At 37.8% G+C, this 23,403-nt stretch overlaps 1 protein-coding gene across 4 annotated transcripts; it reads right to left on the minus strand.

Moving 5' to 3' along the window:
• Positions 1–3,660: 3,660 nt before the first annotated feature.
• On the minus strand, positions 3,661–21,679 carry LOC127426231 (polymerase delta-interacting protein 2-like). Of its 4 annotated transcripts, XR_007894755.1 has the most exons (12): positions 20,712–21,679; positions 19,753–19,834; positions 18,402–18,499; positions 18,093–18,193; positions 17,495–17,602; positions 17,248–17,384; positions 11,105–11,131; positions 10,657–10,782; positions 9,710–9,789; positions 5,956–6,064; positions 5,667–5,751; positions 4,210–4,331 (listed from the first exon to the last, which is right to left on the minus strand). XR_007894755.1 is itself a non-coding variant. In XM_051672904.1 (10 exons), exons 1-10 carry the CDS (start codon positions 20,891–20,893, stop codon positions 4,202–4,204), a joined length of 1,071 nt encoding a protein of 356 aa, XP_051528864.1. In that variant the 5' UTR covers positions 20,894–21,679; the 3' UTR covers positions 3,661–4,201. The 4 variants fall into 4 exon arrangements, 1 of the variants encoding a protein (XP_051528864.1); XR_007894754.1 differs by having other exon boundaries at positions 4,189–5,751; XR_007894756.1 differs by lacking the exon at positions 5,667–5,751 and having other exon boundaries at positions 4,218–4,331.
• Positions 21,680–23,403: the final 1,724 nt, after the last annotated feature.

The raw sequence follows: 23,403 nt of genomic DNA on the forward strand, positions 1-23,403 counted from the left end.
AGTGTGTAGTTTCTCCTTTCTTAACAAGCATGTCGGAAGGCGTATCCCGTGGTTGTGGAAAAGATGTTATGTGTTTCAGAAGGGGCAAATTAATGGAATTAATATAAGAACTGTCCAATGTATTATAAAACCTGTATAGTGAAAGTATAAAAGTATATATAAAAGTATAGTGGTGAACCGTCAGCTTTGCGGAATAAATGTGGTCAGAAAAAAATCTTGAATGATCGTGATCGGAGATCACTAAAACGCTGGAAGTCGCATCGTAAAAAATCGACAGTAGAAAATGTAAGAGTTGTTTAGTAGTGAATGTAAGAGAATTTCTACACGCACAATGCAACAAGAACTTACAGGATTGGGACTAAACAGCTGAGCGCCCACAAGAAGGTCACTTGTTAGTGAGGCTAATCGGAAAAAAATAGAATTTGATAGGGAGCATAAAGATTGGACTGTGATGCAATGGAAAAAGGTCATGTGGTCTGATGAGTCCAGATTTACCCTATTCCAAAGCGATGGGCATGTCAGGGTAAGAAGGGAAGAGCATGAAGCGATGCACCCGTCATGCATTGTGCCCACTGTACAAGCCTCTGGAGGCAGTGTTATGATCTGGGGTTGTTTCAGTTGTTCAGGTCTAGGCTCAGCAATGTTGTGCAGCAATAAAATAAAGTCAGCTGACTACCTGAATGTACTGAATGACCAGGTTATCCCATCCATGGATTTTTTTCTTCCCTGATGGCAAGGGCATATTCCAGGATAACACTGCCATGATTCATCAGGCTCAAATTGTGAAAGAGTGGTTCAGGGAGCATGAGGAATCATTTTCATACATGGATTGGCCACCATAGAGTCCTGACCTTAACCCCATTGAAAGTCTTTGGGATGTGCTGGAGAAGACTTAATGGAGTGGTTCAACTCTCCCATCATCAGTACAAGATCTCGGCCAAAATTAATGCAACTCTGGATGGAAATAAATGTTGTGACGTTGCATAAGGCCAAAACAATGCTACGGTGAATGCACACCGTAATCAAAGCTAAAGGCAGTCCAACAAAATATTATAGTATGCAACTTTTTTTTGGCCAGGCAGTGTATATTTACATATATCTGAATATTTTACAATAAAAAATCATACTGTTTCAATATATTTTTAATAAACAACTTTATATCAAGTTTTGCTTCATGGGATTGTAGTTCATTACCTCAAAAAAGACTAAGTCAATAGTCTTGGACCTTTGTCTTTTTGTCCGATTTTCAAATATTTATGCATCAAATTAAAGTTTGTAATGTTGTGATTCACCTAGTAGGTTTGACTCATGGCATAGAACTATTTTATTAAGGCTTTTATGAAATCCCTATGGGAAAAAATAAATGCTTCTGGAACCAAGTAGGCGGGCACTGTTGCGCCCTATAACTTTGCACATATGACATCACATAGCACTGCATTTAAAGGTCACTCAGCGATTCCTGAGAAACACACATCTCTCCTGCTACTAAATCTAACATCACAGCAACAGCATATATGGGTTCTGTGAAACATAGCAAAACCGAGAAGAAAAAGAGCAACTTCTGCATCCGTCTTCAAGCCTTTTAGTTCTCGGAGATCTCTCCACTGCTGAAAATCCTCGCCAATGTTGATGCAGCTCCTAGCCCTCGAAAAAGTGTCCGACCTTTTTCTCTTGGTCTGTTTCTCAGCCATTTGTCCTCATTGGAGTTTAGAAAGTTGGCATCAGCCAGATTTGTCGTTGCTATTCTACTCTTGCTCTGCCCCCACTCCCATCCTGTGCACGTGAAAGAACCACCCCCTGTTGCTGATTGGCTGGAGTAGTGTTGTGTGGACCAGTCTGTTCCACTTTGTTTTTGTCCCATTTACAGAGCCTGGGCTGTGTACAAATACTAGATTTTTTTCAGCCCACCCACAGAATGGACAGCTAGCAGACTGTGAGGAGATATTTGCAGAATTTGACAAAAAGTGTATTGGATTAGAATTACTTACTAAAATAAAATTTTCAGGACTTCTTTTCATACGTTGGTCATTTAATTTGAAAAGCTTACAGCTGAACTTTTAATAAATTTTCCACCTAAGGCCCAAATAAAAGTCACAGCATAACAGGGTTGAACAGTAAGTGAGGGCCAAAGAAAATTAGTAATTTCCTCAGAAAATGCAATATAACAAACAAAAATATTACTATACATAATAAAAACTTGATATTGTAATTTCTATAAAAGCAAAGTTTAGGTGGAATTTGATGTTTTAATTCTCTACAACATGATAGACAGGGACATGCAAATTGGCTGATATTGCAGGGATTGTTTTCTGCAATTTATATCAGTAAGAAGCAGGGTCAGAAATTGAAGGGGGCTTAGGGCAAAAATTTTACAAAAAGTCTAAGACTCTAGAGAGTCAAAACATTTTCTCTGTTGAATTCCTGTTTTATGATTATTATTATTATTATTATTAACATCTTATATAGTCCAGTGCAATTTAAGGTCTACATTCATATTATCACATAAAATGACTTGATGTTGATCGGATATAAGTGTGAAACAGACCAACATGAAATTCCTTTTTCACTATAAATCTTGACATTTGCAGTTTCTTTGGTGCATTCGTGAGTGAAGCTCATAAATGCGATCTGCACATGCATCAAGCATGAGGAAGTGTAAGCTAGCTTCTCTCATGAACGCATCAAGTACATTGCAGATCAAAATATTTATTTGTTATGTACACTGATGAGCCAAAACATTATGACCATGTGCCTAATATGCTGTTGGTCCTCCGTGTGCCAACCCGGCGAGGCATGGACTCTACAAAACCCCTGAAGGTGTCCTGTGGTATCTGGCACCAAGACATTAGCAGCAGATCCTTCAAGTCCTGTAAGTTGCAAGGTGGAGCCACCATGGATCGGACTCGTTGGTCCAGCACATCCCACAGATGCTCAATCAGACTGAGATCTGGAGAATTTGAAGGCCAGGGCAACACCTTAAACTCTTCATCATGTTCCTCAAACCATACCTGAACAATGTGTGCAGTGTGCATTATCCTGCTGAAAGAGCCCACTGCCATCAGGGAATACCATTGCCATGAAGGGGTGTACCTGGTCTGCAATGAGGTATAGGTAGGTGGCACGTGTATTCGTTGCCCTCTCACATCGATGAGCCTTGGGCACCCTGTCGCCAGTTTGTGGTTTGTCCCTCCTCAGACCACTGTCAGTAGGTAGACACCACTGCTGACCGGGAGCACACCACAAGCCTTGCCGTTTCAGAGATGCTCTGATCTAGTCGTCTGGACATTACAATTTGGCCCTTGTCAAAGTCGCTCAGGTCTTTACTCCTGCCTATTTCTCCTGCATTTAATATGTTGGCTACGAAAACTGATTGTTCGCTTACCATCTAATCTACCCAATCCTTGACATGTGGCCTTGTAAAGAGATGATCAATGTTGTTCGCTTCACATGTGAGTGGTCATAATGATTTGGCTCATCAGTGTCTGTATATATATATATATATATATATATATATTTTAGCTTGAAAGTTTTTGACCCCATTGACATGAATTGTGTGGAAAAATGCAGATCATATTTCCTTCAAAATATTTTGGTTAATGTTCTGCAGAAGATAAAGACATACAAGACGGCATAAGAGAGAGTAAATTATGAGAATTATAATTTTGGGGTGAACTATTCCTTTAATGAATGGATTTAATTGAAGTATTCCAACATAAGGATTACATTTGTGCATAAATATATTATGGTATATATTTTAATGGTTAGAAAAAAATATGCCCTTTGATACAAATGGCACCTTTTCCAGAGAATAATTAGTATGTATTTCAGGGGATGACAAATTGGATGGTTAGAAGAGGTGTTGACGCTAATGCCAAGTGTTTTTTTTTTGTTTGTTTTTTTTTTTTTAATAATACATATGTTTATAATTTGTGGGTGCAGAGTTCTTCAACATGCATTTGGAGTAGAGATAAAAGTATAGACCAACAAAGACCCTGATCATACAAAATGTACTAAGGTTGAATTATATAGTCATCATCCAACACTATTCATATTCCTCGCAGTTATTAAAACAGATTAGCAACCTTTCTCTTAAAACTTCATAAACATAAGTATGAGGAGGAATTGAAGGTGGGGTGATCAGAGATAATGTGATGCCGATGTGCAAGGCGAGCAGAGAAGGGGGTTAGACAGCACCGAGCTCTTAAGCCAGGGAAGTGAAGGGGCCAGGCAGGATGTTGTTGGGAGTATCATCCTTCTTGCTCTCAAGAGAGAAGGGAGGGATGCGCACATCGAAGAAGGTACCGTTGGTCCGCTCAAGCCGGTAGGAGCCCCTGCAAGGGGTCAGAGACACAAGGATATGCACTGTAAGAGAGCCAGCGCCTCCTTCCCAGCGGGCCCATGCTATAGACAAGTGGTTCCCAACCTTCTTTCCTTAAATATATATAGTGTGTGGGTGTGTGTGTGCGTGTGTACACACACACACACACACACACACACACACACACACACACTACCGGTCAAAAGTTTTGAAAGACATATTCTTTATTATAATTTTCAAAGTCATCAAAACTATGGAATAACATAAATGGAACTATGGGAATTATGTTGTAACTAAACAAAATCCAAAATAAATCAAAACTGTGTTATATTTTAGCATCTTCAAAGTAGTCACCCTTTGCCTAGAATTTGCAGACATGTACTCTTGACATTTTCTCAACCAACTTCTTGAGGTATCAACCTGGGATGCTTTTTAAACAGTATTGAAGGAGTTCCCATCTATGTTGGGCACTTGTTGGCTGCTTTTCTTTATTATTTGATCCAAGTCATCAATTTCAAAAAAATGTTTTTATTTTTATTACATTTTAGTTTTATAATGAAATAAATTAATATGCTGGCACAATTATATTTTTGTCTACAAAACTCATTTCAAACATTTAAGCATATGCCTTCAGATCAAAAGATTTTTAAGATCATAAGAAACATCAAGTGTTTCAAAACATTTGACCGGTAGTGTATATATATTGGAATAATGTACAGATTTTGTTGTTTCGGAAGGAAATGTGTATTTTAATTCACCAAAGTTCATTCAACTGATCACAAAGTATAGTCAGGACATTACTGATGTATAAAACAGCACCATCACTATTTGAAAAAAGTAATTTTTGCTCAAATCTAGACAGGCCCCATTTCCAGCAGCCATTACTCAAACACCTTATCCTTGAGTAATCATGCTAAATTGCTAATGTGGTACTATAAAATCACTTGCCATTATATCAAACACTGCTGAAAGCTATTTGGATCGTTAAATGAAGCTTAACGTCTTTGTGTTTGTTTTTGAGTTGCCACAATATGCAATAGACTGGCATGTCATAAGGTAAATATTAGGTCAAAAATGGCAAAAAAAGAAACTCTAGAAACTCATCAGTCAATCACTGTTTTGAGGAATGAAGGTTATACAATGCTTGAAATTGCAGAAAAACTGAAGATTTCATACAAACGTGTACACTACAGTCTTCAAAGACAAACGACAATTGGCTCTAACAAGGACAGAAAGAGATATGGAAGGCCAGATGTACAACTAAACAAGACGATAAGTACATCAGAGTCTCTAGTTTGAGAAATAGACGCCTCGCATGTCCTCAGCTGACAGCTTCATTGAATTCTACCTGCTCAACACCAGTTTCATGTAAACAGTAAAGAGAAGACTCGGGTGCAGGCCTTATGGGAAGAACTGCAAAGAAAAAGCCACTTCTGAAACAGAAAAACAAAAAGAAAAAGTTTAGAGTGTGCAAAGAACACAGATATTGGACAACAGATCATTGGAAAAGAGTGTTATGGATCTTAACCATATTGAGCTTTTGTGGGATCAGCTAGACTGTAAGGTGCGTGAGAAGTGCCAGACAAGACAGCCACATCTATGGCAAGTGCTACAGGAAGTGTGGGGTGAAATGTCACCTGAATATCTGGACAAACTGACAGCTAGAATGTCAAGGATCTGCAAAGCTGTCATTGCTGCACATGGAGGATTTTTTGATGAGAACTCTTTGAAGTAGTTTAAGAAGTTCTGAAAAAAAAAAAAAATCAAACTGTAAGTCATTTTTCACGTTATTAATGTCCTGACTGTACATTGTGATCAGTTGAATGCTACTTTGGTGAATAAAAGTACCAATTTCTTTTCATAAATGCAAAATCTGTACATTATTCCAAATTTTAGGCCACCAGTGTGTGTGTGTGTGTGTATATATATATATATATATATATATATATATATATATATATGTGTGTGTGTGTGTGTGTGTGTGTGTGTGTGTGTGTGTGTGTGTGTATATATATATAAATATATTGGGAATGACAAATGTGTTATTTAATAATTGAATAATTGCTGAGGTGACATGCTGTCTTACTGCTATGGCGCATATTATGGATCTTTGACCGACTCAAAGCGCATGAGTTTCCGCACCCCCACCCTGTGAACTCTGGCGCCCCCTAGACCCCAGGTTGGGAGCCACAGCTAGACAAACTCTTAACATGCTGACAAATGCACAAACGCGGACATGCTGTCACAGACGAACATGTATGTACACCAGGGTCAGAAATTAACCTGGGCTCAGGGGGTCAATGCCAAACAAAAGACGCCTGTCTTGACATAAGTGACATAAATGCCTCACATATGAAAAAAAATCCCTGTAGTGAATTCCTCTGTTTGCGTCTGTATCATTTACATAACATTTGATATATTTCATCACATTCTAATTATAGGTTTAGTGCCTCTGCAAACACTGTAGTAACCTGTAGCCATCAGATATCTGCATTCACTGTCTCAGATGAGAGTATTAGAAGAGAGTGAAAACTAAAATCAGCTCTTAAAACACTGAATGTAAAGAAAACACTCCCAAGTAGGGCTGAGAAAATAAATTTGAATTTTTCATTTAAATAATACATCATTTTACCAAAATTCGAATTATATTCAAATATTATAATTTTAAAGACATTATTTTAGTTAAAGCCACACTAGCAGACTCCAAACAACTCGATTTTGGCCAAGGGTGTCACACTTGCCGACTGTTTTGCTGAGATCTCGCTCTCTTCAGTTGGAGGTATGTCACACATGCAGATACAAAATGGTGGAGGGGTGACAGACATAACGACTCTCCCCGACTCCACTTTCTGATTTCAGTAGTCAGTTTAGTGTAGGAAAACCCCAGGAAAAATGCTTGGTTACAGAATCACAATAGATTACAATCTGCATTTGTGATGATATGCAGCTGAGTGCATCAGCATGGCGTCTTGTCAGTTCTTCAGTAAAAGATTAAGCTCATTGGTCACTTGCTGAGCACACAAGAGTCCGTCCCAGGGACAGAACAGTTTTTTCCAAAAATCGGATGTGCTTTTCCTGGTGCTGAAACCATTAACTCAGCAGGGAGTCCCGACAGTCAAGGAATTAACAATCTCCCATTGGCAGACACTTTTGCATGCTCCATTTCTTACCTACTAGCTGGCGATTATGTAAATGAAGCTTACATCTGAAAATCGCTGGAAAAATCAGTTAGTGTGACACCGGATTAAGGGAAAAAGAAACAAGACATCAGTGATCAACAAATTTTTAATATATATGATGGTTGACAAATGTTATTTAATAATTGCTGAGGTAATTTAACCATTACAATCACTCCTCCATGCTTTGTGGCAGAAGAGATGCCTGAAGGAAAGCTTGTCGGCATCAGGAACAGTAACTAAAGCCCTAGGTATAATTCCATTTTGACGAGAACGCTCAGCATCTGCATACAGTCGAACACAAGCCTTTCAAAGTATACTCCATATAGCTGTGCGTGCATACACAGGCGATTGGTCCATGTGCGATACGAAGATGTCATTTTATCCACCTTTTTCATGAATGCAGAAGTGTTCCACGGATCGCCTGTTTTCAATTTCCGGTCTCCACTGTTTTCACCCGCATCAACGTTTATTCTTAGCGGGTAAAGTATTACATTTGTAGAAGTTGTCAAAAAACATGTGGCTCTATAGCGGCGATACTTCACAGAGTCGAGATGACCGTTTTTTTTTTTGTTTTTTTTTACAGTGCCTCACCTGAGTAGATGACATGAAGTAATTGTCCGAGGTCAGTTACGTTGTCATCAATAACTTCTGTGAGTTATGACAGCCAGCAATTGCACAAGTGTAAATTTTTACTCCAAATAACACTTAAATGGTTTTTGTTCTCCGTCTGGATCGCTGGTTTAGGTTAGTTTTACATTGCGTCTCGAGACCAGAAACAGAAAACAGGCAATTAGAATCATCATGGCGCCACCCAGTGGTTGCTCAGGAAAACTGTGGATTCCATCAGACTCGAGTTCTACAAATGCAGGTATCGTCTGTGTTCCGCGACTGCTATCGGGTCATTGAATAACGTGCGAGGAAGGGAAGCCTTTGGAGTTTCGAGTGGTTGTTGATATATTATGATGATTTTAATAGAATTATTTTTTGGAACACATATTCTTTGCCATGCGGCAGGACTTTACATAACTGTGACAGACACAATTCTTGAACATTTCTAGGGGTTGGTCACATTATGAAGTGTGAACATGTCAAAAAGGTATGCAATTTTAATTGGATTTTGCTGTCTTGCAGTGCGTAGTTATGGTGTTGCAGACATTCCATGAATTTTTAAGTTCCAAGAAATATAAACACATCTAAACTGGATCTATGACCACCTCAAAGTGAATGACCACCCTCCGGTGAACTCTGACGCCGCCCTAAGGGGGGTGCGGACCCCAGGTTGGGAACCACTGGTTTAGACTGAATGCGTTTTAGTGCCAAAAACTAGACGAAGTGACAAGCAGAACGCAGGTGTCTCAAGACATGCTTTTAAAGTTGACGTTCTTTTTACCTTACACACAGAGTCTAAAAATGTGGCACTCCTGCACGAGATGCTGAAAAATCAACTGGACATGACGCAACGGTCAAAATACGGACATTTTGCACGTTTATATATTTAAAAAAATAAATAAATGGGGAAAGGCCACAGACGGACACAAAAACGGTTCTGTGTGAATGCACCTTATGCTGGGAGACGCTGATAATAGAGCAAGATGCAACGACCAAAGATGTCCACCTAAGTCACTGTCAATGCGAATGCACAGTTTTTTTTTCATCAAATCTATATTTTTATCTTAAATTCAACGAATATTCAACTTTTAATTTGACAGCCTTACTCCCAAGAGCGTTCAATAAGTGTGTATCCAGGGAGCAAATGTTGCCCTAAATACTATTCAATAAAAAAGGTAATTTCTGACACCTATCACAGCAGACAGGCGCCTATGACCCCGTATACATCTGGTATTAAGATCCATTTAGGGTGATCCGATTTCAAGTTGTCAGCGCTAAATACAGATGTAAAGGGGTTCAATGCGTGTTCAAACTGTATGACTTTGTTTTGAGACAAACTTTAATGTACTTAGTATGTATTTTCTACAACCTAACTATTTCTTGCTGATCTACATGAAATAATACAATAAATGTAATAGATTCACTATTCTGTTATCTGAGATTTTTTAACACCAAGAGCTACTGGGTTTCATCCTTGAAGTAAAGCACAAAAATAACAGCGCCATGTAATTCTCAGTGCTTTGCTACCAAATCAGCCAAGTGATATGTATGAATTAGTATATGAGAATAACTGGATGGACTGTGTGTGCACGTTTGAACTCACCACATATGTCCGCTGGGGGCCTGCAAGGAGACATGACTACTATACTGGAATGCAGACTGTTCTTCGGACAACACTGGCTCCTGTCACACATACAAACAAATGACACAATTTATTCTAACCAATGAATATTGTTGTCTGTGACTAATTTAATTCAGAACTACTTTTAAAATCAATGTAAAAATAGGCCTGGATATACAAAACCCGCTCAAATTAACAGTATTAATATTTCTGTTAATATTGCAGACTTTCACTTTTTTCACAATAGAGCATAACAGTAAGGTTCCAGAAGTCAAAATCCCATTCATTTTCTCCATAAATAAATTGATTTGAACAGTAATGTATAAGCAGTAATGTACAGAAAAAACAACTGTGTGCTCAGAGATAAACTGATAATATATGCTTCTATTGAAACCACAAGTAATTACACAAGATTTCAACTTGTTTAATAGCCAAATGCCCAGTGTGGAACTACACTACCCATAATCCTAAAGATAAATCAACCAATCAGTGAAGTCATCGTTTCTGGAGATGTAAATCATGTAAAAAGACCTCAGCAGTTATCACCCACTCCAATAAAGCATTGCAGATGACATAACACTTATATACACAGTCTCAAAACACTTATATATTTGTATATATCGTAATATTTTGATATAAACAATCAATTACTAAAAGTCATTAGTTTTACATTGTACTATAATTTTGATTTAATTCCGTAATTTGCAATGCTTTATGGGATACATGGTTCATTCCCTCCTAAAACAATTTAAGCACATGCGGTCATGTACCCTTGTCTGTTTTTCCTTTGTCTCATCTTCAAATACATTTTTGTTTCAAATCAAAGTTTGTAATGTTTCTTTTAGAACTGGTCATCTTGGTTAACGTCTTAGAACTATTTACTGAAGAATGTTGCCATGTGATTTATTATGTGTGTTTGTGTCACTGACCCGTCCTATGACTCCTCTGCCCCTGACGCGCTCTAAAGTGCCAGACAAACTGAAAATCCTCCAGTGTCTCTCTCTCAGCTGCACCACCTCATTCCCCAGATTCTCCAGACGAATACAATACCGCCACTAACATATCAAAACAAATTAATGATGTCATACACTCACTCTCACACCAATATTTATGGGTGAAAAAACAGCTTTATATACATAAATAGTTATTTTTTTAAAATGTGGCTATAGGTAGACAAGCATCCAAAAGAAAAATATACAGTATTTCATGGGGAAATGAAAGCCAGTGATGCAATCATAAATATTTTGCATGTTTGATAAACATGAATCCACTTCACAGCTGTGCCTAAACCATCAGATATGTATTCACATCTCAAATAGACTCTGACAGTGTAACTGTATGCAGATTTAACAGTAACATCAGAGTGTAGTCACTTACCCAGTAAACATTGGAATTCTGTGCTTCCTGATAAAGAACAAAAAAGAGAAGGAATGTAAACTAAAAAGTTTAAAACAACTATTCCATCAGTAACAATTTAAAGTGCCTAAATCTTAAAAATATTTGTTTGAGATCTTGAGAAGTTGAAAAGACATTTCAACAGTGTAGAACAGAACTTTATACTGCATAATACATGCCAAAATGATACAAAATGTTTAAATAAAATTCACAATAAAATTTACAATCATTTTACATTTATTAAAAATGTTAGTACTACTATTATTAATCTCAGCTTTACGGCCTGAAAGAATGTAAATACTAGGCTGCACTGTACAAAAAATCTTGCTTGGGTGAATAATCCAATGTTATATCTCAGATGTCCAAATCAAAATATGCAGTCCAGAAGGACAAGCATGCTAAACAAATTAGGGATGTGCAAATCTATCAGTTTTCATAATCGATTAGCTGGTCGTTAAGGATCATGTAAAATTAGGCTCCGTTATGGTCACGTGACCAAGGGTGGATTAAGAACTGAGAGGCCCCCCATGATGTGTCACGTGACTACGTTCACCTTTATGCACTACAGGACGCTTGCCAGATTTGGCTGGATTTTTCAAATTGACGGAAGAGTCAGTGGTAAAGACACTGGCTACCATGCCACCCCTGGAGTTCGCTAGTTCGAATCCCAGGGCGTGCTGAGTGACTCCAGCCAGGTCTCCTAAGCAACCAAATTGGCCCGGTTGCTAGGGATGGTAGAGTCAAATGGGGTAACCTCCTCGTGGTCGCTATAATGTGGTTCGTTCTCGGGGGGCGCGTGGTGAGTTGAGCGTGGATGCCGCGGTGGATGGTGTGAAGCCTCCACACGCACTATTTCTCTGTGACAACGTGCTCAACAAGCCACGTGATAAGATGCGCGGGTTGACGGTCTCAGACGCAGAGGCAGCTGGGATTCATCCTCCGCCACCCGGATTGAGGCGAATCACTACGTGACCACGTGGACTTCAAACATGCCACATCGGAGAAAAAAATAAAAATAAAATTGATGGAAGAAATGTTTGGAGCAATGTCTTACAGGGACAATTAAAGGCCTTTGTACTTTTTTAATTATGAACCGATCCAAAATCATGCATTATTAATAGGGATGTGCATGGTTTTCAAATACCAAAATCACTATTCAGTTATTCTGCACGTTTCGAGGTCTTCAACCCGATCTGAGTCCGACAGTACCCAACAAATCTACAGGTTTTGGGCCAGTTTTTCAAGTTGGCTATAGGGCGAGTTACAGGCTGTTCACACGTGCGTCGAGGCCATGTAAACACACACTGGACGGACGACTTTAATCGTTGTGCCACACCTCACTAAGTTTAAAATAATTTTAATATTTATAAACGCAACTCAAGACACCTGCGTTCTGTTTTATAATTCGTTGTGCAGGGCCTTTGCATTTTTTAGACACTGTTAACTTAAAAACAATTTCAATATTTATTAACGCTTCTTGAGACACCTGTGTTCTGTTTCACCATTTGTTGAGCTGCATCAAGCTTTTTCAGCGCTGGTGTCACAAATCGGCATTCTGATGAAGTTTGCAAAGAGGACTTAATGTGACTGTTACACATGATTCCAGATTGTTTTTCACCTGGCAAAGTTTCAGCGCTTGATAAACGGTGAGTGTTTTTCCCCCTTTTGCTCTGGTGTGCAGACAATAATTACACAAGTTAAATGCTGAATCATTTAAAAATCAAAGCATCCCGAAGAAGTCCTTTAAACCGTAGTGTTCGCTGCCTCATGGAAAGTGAACCTGCCCGGGCAGAATTACACATTTTCTATTGATTAAGAATAGGCCTACTATGTTGCAAGCAGTGACAGAGATTATTTTTGTTTGACTTTAATGTGATTTTATCATTTGAAGATCTATGTATTGTGCTATTTAGGCTCATAGCTCACTGTGCACTTTATTTCTTGCTAATCTGAGATTGTGTTTGACGCATCCATGGCAATAAACGTTCTTTATTCCCGAGTCCCGACTCCTGACAAATAACACAAGAAATGCATCTTTCCCTACAGGAAGCTGAAAAATTTGGGAAGAAATGGGGTGGACATGTTTTCTTTAGTGCTGGCTCAAGTAAGAGAAGGGGAGTCATTACACTGATAAGTACGCATCTACAATTCAAATGTCTCAAACAGATTAAAGATAAATTAGGAAGAGTCATTATTGTTTAAGCAGACATTCAGAGGCAAAGTTGGCTCATATTTACGCACCTAACACTGATGATCAGGTCTTTTTTATAGATCTTGAAGGGATGTTGCAAGCCGTTGGCACCCCTCATGATATAATATTCGGAGGAGATATAATACTCAGTCCTTGATCATAGTGAAGCAAAAGTGTGTAAGCCCCCTAGAGCAACACTGGCGCTTCACAGGATGTGTAAAAATCTTGGTCTTACAGATATTTGGAGACTTCTGAACCCATCTGGTAGGGACTATACATTTTTTTCATCAGTCCATAAGATTTATTCTAGAATATTATTTTTTTATTTTTTTATATCTAAGTCCCTCATTTCATCTGTTGTTGATTGCTCAATTGGAAACATTTTAGTCTCAGATAACACCCTGGTGAGTTTAGAGGTGTTGCCACATATGGAGAAAAGGAAATCATATAGTTGCCGCTTTAATGTATCCCTTTTGCAAAATCCTGAATTCCAACAAATGTTAAAGGCTGAAATCAATGTTTATATGGAGACCAACTGGTCCTCAGTATCCTCTGTGGGTGTGGCTTGGGTGGCACTTAAGGCAGTTCTTAGGGGCCGGATCATACAGTATGCCCCATTCACCAAAAAATCCAAAGCACAAGAAATCGTGGATTTGGAAGGGAATATTAAAAGTGCCGAGGCAGAGCTGAAGCGCCGAATGTCATCCGATAGCCTCAGAGAATTCACCAGATTGAAATACAGATATAATACTTTTTTGTCGTGGAAGGTGGAGTTTTGGCTATTCAGGGCAACACAGTCATACTTTGACAGAGAGAGTCTTTTTCAACCATTCCCTCAGTGAAATCTGCTGGTGGTGAAATATTTACCTCGGCCATTGATATTAATAATGCTTTTAAAGAATTCTATCTTGATCTCTATAGTTCAACATCTTCGTCTACTGATGAGGATATTAGAAACTTTGTGGAACCATTAGAACTTACTAAACTGATGGCTGAGCAAAGAAATTCTCTTGATTCTGAGATAACCTTGGAGGAGCTTGGCGAGTTAATTAAGGCCTTGCCTACAGGCAATGCTCCGGGGCCAGATGGCTTTGCCGCTGAGTTTTTTTTAGATCTCATGCTACAGAACTGGCTTCACTTTTGCTAGAAGTTTATAAAGAATCATTAAAGAATGGAAAGCTTCCACCAACCATGACGCAAGCCCGGATCAGACTGATTCTTAAAGAGGACAAAGATCCAAGCGAGTGTAAGAGTTAACGTCCAATTTCCCTTATCCAGCTAGATGTTAAAATATTGTCCAAAATTTTGGCTAACCAATTAAGTAAAGTTATGACATCTCTTATACATATAGATCAGGTGGGGTTTATTCTGGGCCGTAGCTCTTCTGATAACATTAGGCGTTTCATCAATAGCGTGTGGTCAGTGGCGAATGATCAGACTCCGGTTGCTGTCATCTCACTTGATGGCAAAAAAGCGTTTGATATGGTAGAATGGGATTATCTTTTTAAGATTTTGGAAATGTACAGGTTTAGGAATACTTTTATTGGTTGGATTAAGTTACTTTATAGACACCTGGTAGCGAATGGATTCATTTCAGATCATTTTACTCTGGGTAGGGGCACCCGGCAGGGTTGCCCTCTTTCCCCATTATTGTTCTGTCTTGCCCTGGAACCATTAGCAGTCGCAATAAGAAAGGAGGATTCCAGCAAATTTGTGTGATTTAGACTTAATTTTGACCCTTTAATAAAAAGGTTTTCGAGCAATGTGGGCAGGTGGGCTTCATTACATTTATCTATGATTGGGAAGGCTAATGTTATTAAAATGAATTGTATTCCAAAATTCAACTACCTGCTACAGTCTCTCCCTATAGATGTCCCCCTCTCTTATTTCAAGTAATTTGATAGCATAGCGAAGTCCTTCATTTGGAATAGTAAATGTCCCAAATTACATTTCAGTAAGTTACATAGGCCGATTGACAAGGGTGGTCTAGGCCTACCCAAGATTTTGTTTTATTATTATGCATTCGGTCTCAGACATTAGGCTCATTGGTCACTTCCACCTGAGAGAGCCCCTCCCTGGTTTTGTATTGAACAGGAAGTTCTTGCCCTTATTTCGCCATTGCAAAGCCTTTCTATCAAACTAATTGGAGAAGTTAAGTTACACCCCGTTATCTCACATTTGCACTCAGTATGGACAAAAGTATCCAGAGTGTTTAATTCAGACATTTATTTAAATGTTGCCTCGAGCATATGGCTGAACCCAAAATTATGTATTAATAAGTCCCCTTTCTGCTGGTCAGAGTGGATTGTGAGGGAGGTTAATACACTCTGTGTCCTATATGAGAGTGGAGTGTTGATATCCTTTGAATATTTGGTTCAACATTTTGGGATTCCCATATCTCAGTTCTTTAGGTATTTACAGCTGTGCCACCTGCTCTGTACTATTTTTGGGAGTAGCATATACCCACCTAAAGTGGCAGATACTCTTGGAGTGGTGATTACTGCTTTTGGAAAAGGTCATGAGGCATCAGTGTATTACTCCCTGCTAATTTAGAGTCTGGGGGATGGAGCTTCAACTTCTGTCAAGAGATTATGGGAGAAAGATTTAAGCTTCTTATTGGAGGAGGGAGTGTGGGCTAGGATTCTAAAAAACATCAAGTCTGCATCTAGAGATGTAAGGGTTCGCCTTATGCAATTCAAGATTTCACATCGATTCTGTTGGACCCCCTCTAGATTGTATAGGCTGGGTCTTAAAGACACACCCACTTGCTGGCGATGCCAATCAGATAGTGACACAACCCATGTTTTTTGGTGGTGTGTTAAGATCCAAGAATTTTGGTTAAAGGTTCAGAGTTTTATGTGTGATGCATTGGGCACTCAAATTTCATTTTGCCCCAAACTCTGTATTTTAGGCGATGGGGCGGTCATCAATAAAGGGGATAAACATATTAAAAATTGGGTCCTAACCAGTGTTATGATCAGCAGACAAATTGTTTAAGGCGATGGAAGTCGGCTGGAGTGCCCTCATTTCAAGAATGGTGCACAGAGATGGGGAGGGTGGCGGCTTTCGAGGAAGTGTCATGTAGAAGGCTGGGGAATTGGGATTCGTTGATGGGAAATGGGGCAGCTATTTGCCGTTTTTGGAGGGCTCTCAGGGAGGGGCAGTGGACAGAGAAGTTTAGTTTTAAATGTGTGTGATTATTATTATTTTGTGTGTGTCTATAATCATGTGTGAACACAGGGATGTTGCTGAGGGTCAGGGTGGGGTTGGAGATTGGGAAGGGGGGAGGTAATAGTGGGAGTTAAATGTTGATTCTGTGTATATATGTTTTGCTTTTCTTTGTTATCTATATGAATCAATAAAAAATGTTGATCAGAAAATTGGCCTTTCCATGAACAATAGCTATTAAACAGCTTGAAAGTGCACAGTGTCAACCACACAAAGACAGGGTACTATGATAAAAGAAACATGAACTAAACAGCATAAATCTAGCACAAAACACACTAATGTATAGAATTAAGAAGAAAAATAAGAATAAACAAAATATAATCAAATCTGATGCATTAAACATCTGGGAATGTTACTGTTTTTCAAGGTGACTGGTATTTTTTACTTACAAAAAACTATTTGAATAATAATTTACTGTAAAAGTAAATGATTTGACTTGTTCAAAATAATATCAATGTTCACTATTTTATATGAATTATATATAGGCTATAATTGTATGCTAATGCAAATGTTTTTTTTTTGTATGTTTGTTTTTTACAGCATTTCACACTAAAATTGCATGGAATGTCCTGTTAAATCGAATAAAAAAATTTCACTGCACATGTAAGGTAACATACTGTACAATTAAAAGGTTTTTACTGTAGCACTTATTCCTTTAAAATAGTATAAATATTTTACAGTGTAATTGATTCTGTCAGTTACATACCCGCATGTCCATGTAAAACGGGATAACTGTGACTCGAATGTTTTCCGTGGTCTCGCGGTAAACATCAGACAGCTCCAGCCATGGGTGTTTTTTTTCCTGCCATGCAAGAACTGTGTCTCTGGGTATAAATGGTGGCACTGAGCACAGGTTATTATGCAAGATTACGCAAACTCACACAATGTATTACTCGTACTACAGAAGAACAGAATGTTGATTTCAGGGGGAAAACTTAAAAAAAGACTCCAACCTGTGGATGGGTTGAACTTGAGGAATCTCTCAAACAGTTCATGCTGAATTGGCATTTGGTCCGTTGAGTTATAAGGAAAAATGTCTTCATGGCTTACATAGTCCAGACCTGCAAAAACAGAGTCAGCTGAGAACAAATATCCATTTTTGACTGATCCAAACACTTTGTAAAATTTTACATTCTGGCCCATAATGCAAAACTGGAAGTACATTCAAATTAAAATGATTTATAAAAATGACCTGGAATAGCATAGAGGGCCCTGCTATCATCATGGCTGGCCAGAAACGTGACAGCCTCTGTTTGTGATCTCTGAGACTGCCAAAAAATAAGAGAACACTTTCATGTTCTCTTTCAAAAAGCAACTTCATTGTTGGTTTCATGTTGACCTTCTTTTTACAGTAGAACACAAAATGACATTTTTAAAGAATCTCTGAGCTGCTCTTTTAGGCTAAACACAATGCAATGCAATGCAATGGCATACAATGATAGGGACAAAAACATAATGAAGTAGCATAAAAATAGTCAAAACAACTTGTGCGCCATATTCCAAGTCTTCTGAAGTCACCGCCAAGCAGAAACTGTTCGTGCATGTACTCACTATAGACTGGACAGTCTCTGGTGTCTATGAGGACCTGATAGTATGTGTGGGTTTTGCCTTTCACCTCCTTTGACTCTTGAGCTCCTGAAGGGTCACATTTACTGCAAGGTAGAGGAAAAATATCTGTCAAAAGTATTTTTTTCATGCATATAATTTTGCACATTTATACCTTGACCTCCCAAAACAATTAAACCTGACTGATCTATTAAAAAAAGAGCTGAAAGGTTTATCTAAGAGCATATGAGGTTCTACACCCCCCAGTTTCAAAATCAGCAGTAGCACAGATGTGTGGACAGGAGGAGAACTCACATTTCTGCAGGTGGTGGTGTGACATCTCTGTCATAGAGTCGAGCATGCCAGAGGAAAAGAACTATACCTCTGTAGCCAAAGACACTGTGCAAGAATAACTGAGACAAACATAAATGCATAGTTGAATAATAAAAAAAAGAATACAAATAAAATAATTGAATCAATACAAAAATGCCTATTCCTACATGTAACCATATTAGATATATGAACATATGTCTGGTTACTCCCAAGAATTTTCTACTTAAATTCTTCTGGAGTTTTTAACACCTTAAAGAGTTTTTTTCCTTGCCTCAGACGTCTGTATTGTTAAAATCGCTACACAAATAAAGCTGAATTGGCTCAAATCAGGCCGATACTGGGGGGTAAATACTCGTACTTGGTATCGGTGTCATCATTTCATATTTCCGAATACAAGTACATTAACATAATTACATGGTTGGTTGCACATGCTGTGCATTGTGCTTCTAAGATCAGTATAAAAATATGAGAAACATTTTGGTGTTTGAACCATTTCAATGTGAATATCAGTTTTCATTTTATTGATCTTTACCTGATATATATACACAGGGGCAGAGTTAGGATATTTGGGGCCCCTGACAACATTGCACACTGGGCCCCCTGTCTTATTGCAACCCATAATACTTCCTTTTTTCTTCATTAAAAGTTATCATTATTAATAAACGTGAACATGGGCATGAATGCAAAAATTTTAGCCACTAAAAAAAACTAATTTCATTTTGAAAAGTTTATTTAAATAACTTAATGCATTAAATAGAAATACCTATACAATAAATCAATATATATATATTTTTTAAAAACTGTTGAAATAGTTGAAAACTATTATACTGAGCACTTGGCAATTGATAGAAGGGAAAATATTTTTTTCTTGCATATGTCATTTATGTAACTGAATCGCTTTGTGTGCTTGAGTGTGTGTGTGTGTTTTAATTTGACAACATAGGTTGTGTGAAGGGGGGCATCATAGAATGAGGGTCAGCAACAAGGACCTGTTCTCTTAAGTTAACGGAGTGTGAGTTTTTATAAAATACATACATCAAATACATTGATACTATTCAATACAGCTTTCTTTATTCTAAAGAGGTTAATAAAGACTAGCTGTATTTTATTAATTCTGTAAAATAAAATTGTCATGCCTCTCTCGCTCATCAAAACAAACCTAGGGCACCATATTGGCACTATACTTAGGGTTGTTTCTTTAAAACCTTTTTATTATTTTTTCTTGGTTTAACATCTTCAAATTGGTGTAGTCTGGTCAGTTTATCACCCAAGCACTATTTACATCTTTTCACTCTGAGTGAAAACGTTGTGGTTTTGGAAGATTACTCCTCACCTGCCCAGTCTCATATTTGCCATGCTGTTTTGGTGCTTCAAATACTCCAACTGTTTCCAGTACCTTGCTCTCGGGCCTGTTACTGATCAAAATGTACACAAATAGGACAGAGAGAGGGCATGAGTAAAAACACTGGTTAAAAATCAAATTGCTATTGTTTTGATATATGATATCGTACTTGGCATAAACACTAGCATCTTCGGTCAAATGTCAAGGCTAAAAGCACAAAAATGTACAAAATCACATTAATTTGTGTTTAAAATGTGATTTTATATTGAAATCACACTAAACATGGAGATCATTATTCCACAACGGTCCAAAGATAAATGTTTTGCTCTTTGCAATCTTAATATATTTTTTTTTATTATTTTTATTTTAAATGCTGCCTTGTTCTGCCTCTGAAACTATCCATTCCGATGACGTCACCATGCCGTCTTATTTTGCAGTCCTTCCCCTCCAACCACCTGTCAGGTAGAGACCATTTTTCACAATCTATTTAATTCCCGATGAACAAAATCAAGTCCCATCCTACTAAATTTAGATTAGCAAAATATGTTACATGTTTTCAGTGAACAGCGTCGCATTATGAAACACCTCTGAAGTTCTTGTATTCTTGTTTAACAGGGGGCACTCAAAGCTCACTGATCAGAAAGCTGTGTCGGCCGTCAGAAACACTATTTCATTTGGTACAAGGAAAATAATTATAGTGCTGGATTATCTGGTGTAAGACATCCCATGCAAGCAAAGACTACTAAACACTGGCTAGTTACAATGACATAATCTTCCAGCCCAGATTCAGATCTAAAAGCAAACATAATTGCCTTGTATATAGCCTACAGTAAACAAATCCCGTTAATATGCTGCATGGCTCTTCTTTTAGCTCTTTATGCTGTTCTGACACTCTTGGAGGACACCTTCGGTCGCTTGCTAGGCTAAAATGGACAAGAGCAAATTCTTACCGAGAGGACATGGACCGTATCTGTTGTACTGCACTGAGAAGACCACATCTTAAACATTGCACGCGACGTCTGTTAGCATTATGTCTACTGTTGAAATCCAAAGATATTGTCCGTAAAGTGTGCTTTTTACTGTATTTATTAAAGGTGAAAAATAATCCTTGTCTCAGGACGCAGGCTGCCATTTCTATTTAGAATAGCGGTGAAACGTTGCAGGTAATGGTTGGCTATACTGCCATCTTGTGCTGTAATGACACTTGTTTATGTATTAGTTTGATCACATCCGCACTTTTGCATGTATTATATCATTACATTGGTGCCCTGGAAAAATGATGTGGCCAGAAAAAATGGATATTAAATGTCACTCAGGATCATCTAACATTGTGTAAGGGTCAGCCTGTCTACGATTGTTATTATATTTCCTGTTTTGTTCATAACTAAAGCACATATCCCTCCAATATCTTCCTCTGGATTAAAGGATGTAGTTGCATCTGGAACACACACGTACAAGCTCACACACAAAATATGTCTAAGTAAAACTGTAGATTTGACACCAGGATTATGTGAATGTATTATATTTTATTTGAAGATTATTTTTGCTGTGGAGATGAATATGCTACATAGAGATCAGTGTCCAGTAGGTCAGAGGAAACCTGGGAGGTCTGCAGTCTCCTCTGTGTTATTTTCTCTGTAATTACTTCGATAGTAATATACTGTTCAGATCTTCAAATCCAAATGTAATTTAAGCCCCATAAGCTGATAAAACATGAGCCCTGGGGATTTTTATATTGTTTTTTTATTATTATTATTTTATCATTCATTTATTGTTTATTGTTTTTTATTCATTGTTTATGAGGATGAAAATATTTTGGATATGATAACATGTTTTCCCCCCACATTTTATCTTCTTAGCATTTTGTCCTCTTGTTAATACTCCACTATTGTTTTACCATTGAAAAAAAAACATTAAAACAAAGAGATAACATTACATTTGCATTTAGTCATTTAGCAGACGCTTTTATCCAAAGCGACTTACAAATGAGGAACATAGCATGCAATTTGTCATACAAAGTTTAACAACATCTACAATGTTGTACTGCCAAGCTCTCAAGGTGGCTGGAGTAGTATAGGTGGTAGTGCAGAAGAAAGAGACAATATATATATATATATATATATATATATATATATATATATATATATATATACACTGGCGGCCAAAAATTTGGAATAATGTACAGATTTAGCAGTTTCAGAAGGAAATTGGTACTTTAATTTACCAAAGTGGCATTCAACTGATCACAAAGTATAGTCAGGACATTACTGATGTCACCATCACCATCATTATTTGAAAAAAAGTCATTGTTGATCAAATCTAGACAGGCCCCATTTCCAGCAGATCACTCCAACACCTTATCCTTGAGTAATCATGCTAATTGCTAATTTGGTACTGGAAAATCACTTGCCGTTATATCAACACTTGAAAGCTATTTGGTTTGTTAAATGAAGCTTAACATTGTCTTTGTGTTTGTTTTTGAGTTGCCACAGTATGCAATAGACTGGCATGTCTTAAGGTCAATATTAGGTCAAAAATGGCAAAAAAAGAAACAGCTTTCTCTAGAAAGTCAATCATTGTTTTGAGGAATGAAGGCTATACAATGCTTGAAATTGCCAAAAAACTGAAGATTTCATACAAACGTGTACACTACAGTCTTCAAAGACAAAGAACAACTGGCTCTAACAAGGACAGAAAGAGATATGGAAGGCCAGATGTACAACTAAACAAGAGGATAAGTACATCAGAGTCTCTAGTTTGAGAAATAGACGCTTCACATGTCCTCAGCTGACAGCTTCATTGAATTCTACCCACTCAACATCAGTTTCATGTACAACAGTAAAGAGAAGACCCAGCGGTGCAGGCCTTATGGGTAGAATTGCAAAGAAAAAGCCACTTTTGAAACAGAAACAAAAAGAAAGAAAAGGTTAGAGTGGGCAAAGAAACACAGACATTGGACAACAGATCATTGGAAAAGAGTGTTATGGATCTTAACCCCATTGAGCTTTTGTGGGATCAGCTAGACTGTAAGATGTGTGAGAAGTGCCCGACAAGACATCTATGGCAAGTGCTACAGGAAGCGTGGGGTAAAATGTCACCTGAGTATCTAGACAAACTGACAGCTAGAATGCCAATGATCTGCAAAGCTGTCATTGCTGCATGTGGAGGATTCTTTGATGAGAACTCTTTGAAGTATTTAAGAAGTTCTGAACATTTTTTTCAAATTGTAATAGTAATTTTTCACATTATTATTGTCCTGACTATACATTGTGATCAGTTGAATGCCACTTTGGTGAATAAAAGTACCAATTTCTTTCCATAAGAGCAAAATCTGTATATTATTCCAAACTTTTGGCCGCCAGTGTATATATATATATATATATATATATATATATATATATATATATATATATATATATATATATACATACACCGATCAGCCACAACATGCCATGGTCCAAATCACTGAGATCACATTTTTTCCACATTCTGATTGTTAAAGTGAACATTAACTGAAGCTCCTGACCTGTATCTGCATGATTGTATGCGCTGCACTGCTGCCACACAATTGGCTGATTAGATAATCGCATGGATGATTGTTGGTGCCAGGCGGGCTGGTTTGAGTATTTCTGTAACTGCTGA

The sequence above is a fragment of the Myxocyprinus asiaticus genome, chromosome 3 (genome assembly GCF_019703515.2).
Source record: "Myxocyprinus asiaticus isolate MX2 ecotype Aquarium Trade chromosome 3, UBuf_Myxa_2, whole genome shotgun sequence".
Lineage (NCBI taxonomy): Eukaryota > Metazoa > Chordata > Actinopteri > Cypriniformes > Catostomidae > Myxocyprinus > Myxocyprinus asiaticus.

Excerpts from the sequence above, each read along its gene's own strand:
- LOC127426231 (XM_051672904.1), bottom strand. The coding sequence starts at position 20,893 with ATGGCAGCCTGCGTCCTGAGACAAGGATTATTTTTCACCTTTAATAAA. Across the intron at positions 10,783-11,104 it reads AGAATTCCAATGTTTACTGG|TGGCGGTATTGTATTCGTCT; the intron begins GTAAGTGACTAC and ends TTGATATGTTAG. Across the intron at positions 4,332-9,709 it reads GCCCCCAGCGGACATATGTG|GGGCTCCTACCGGCTTGAGC; the intron begins GTGAGTTCAAAC and ends GACCCCTTGCAG.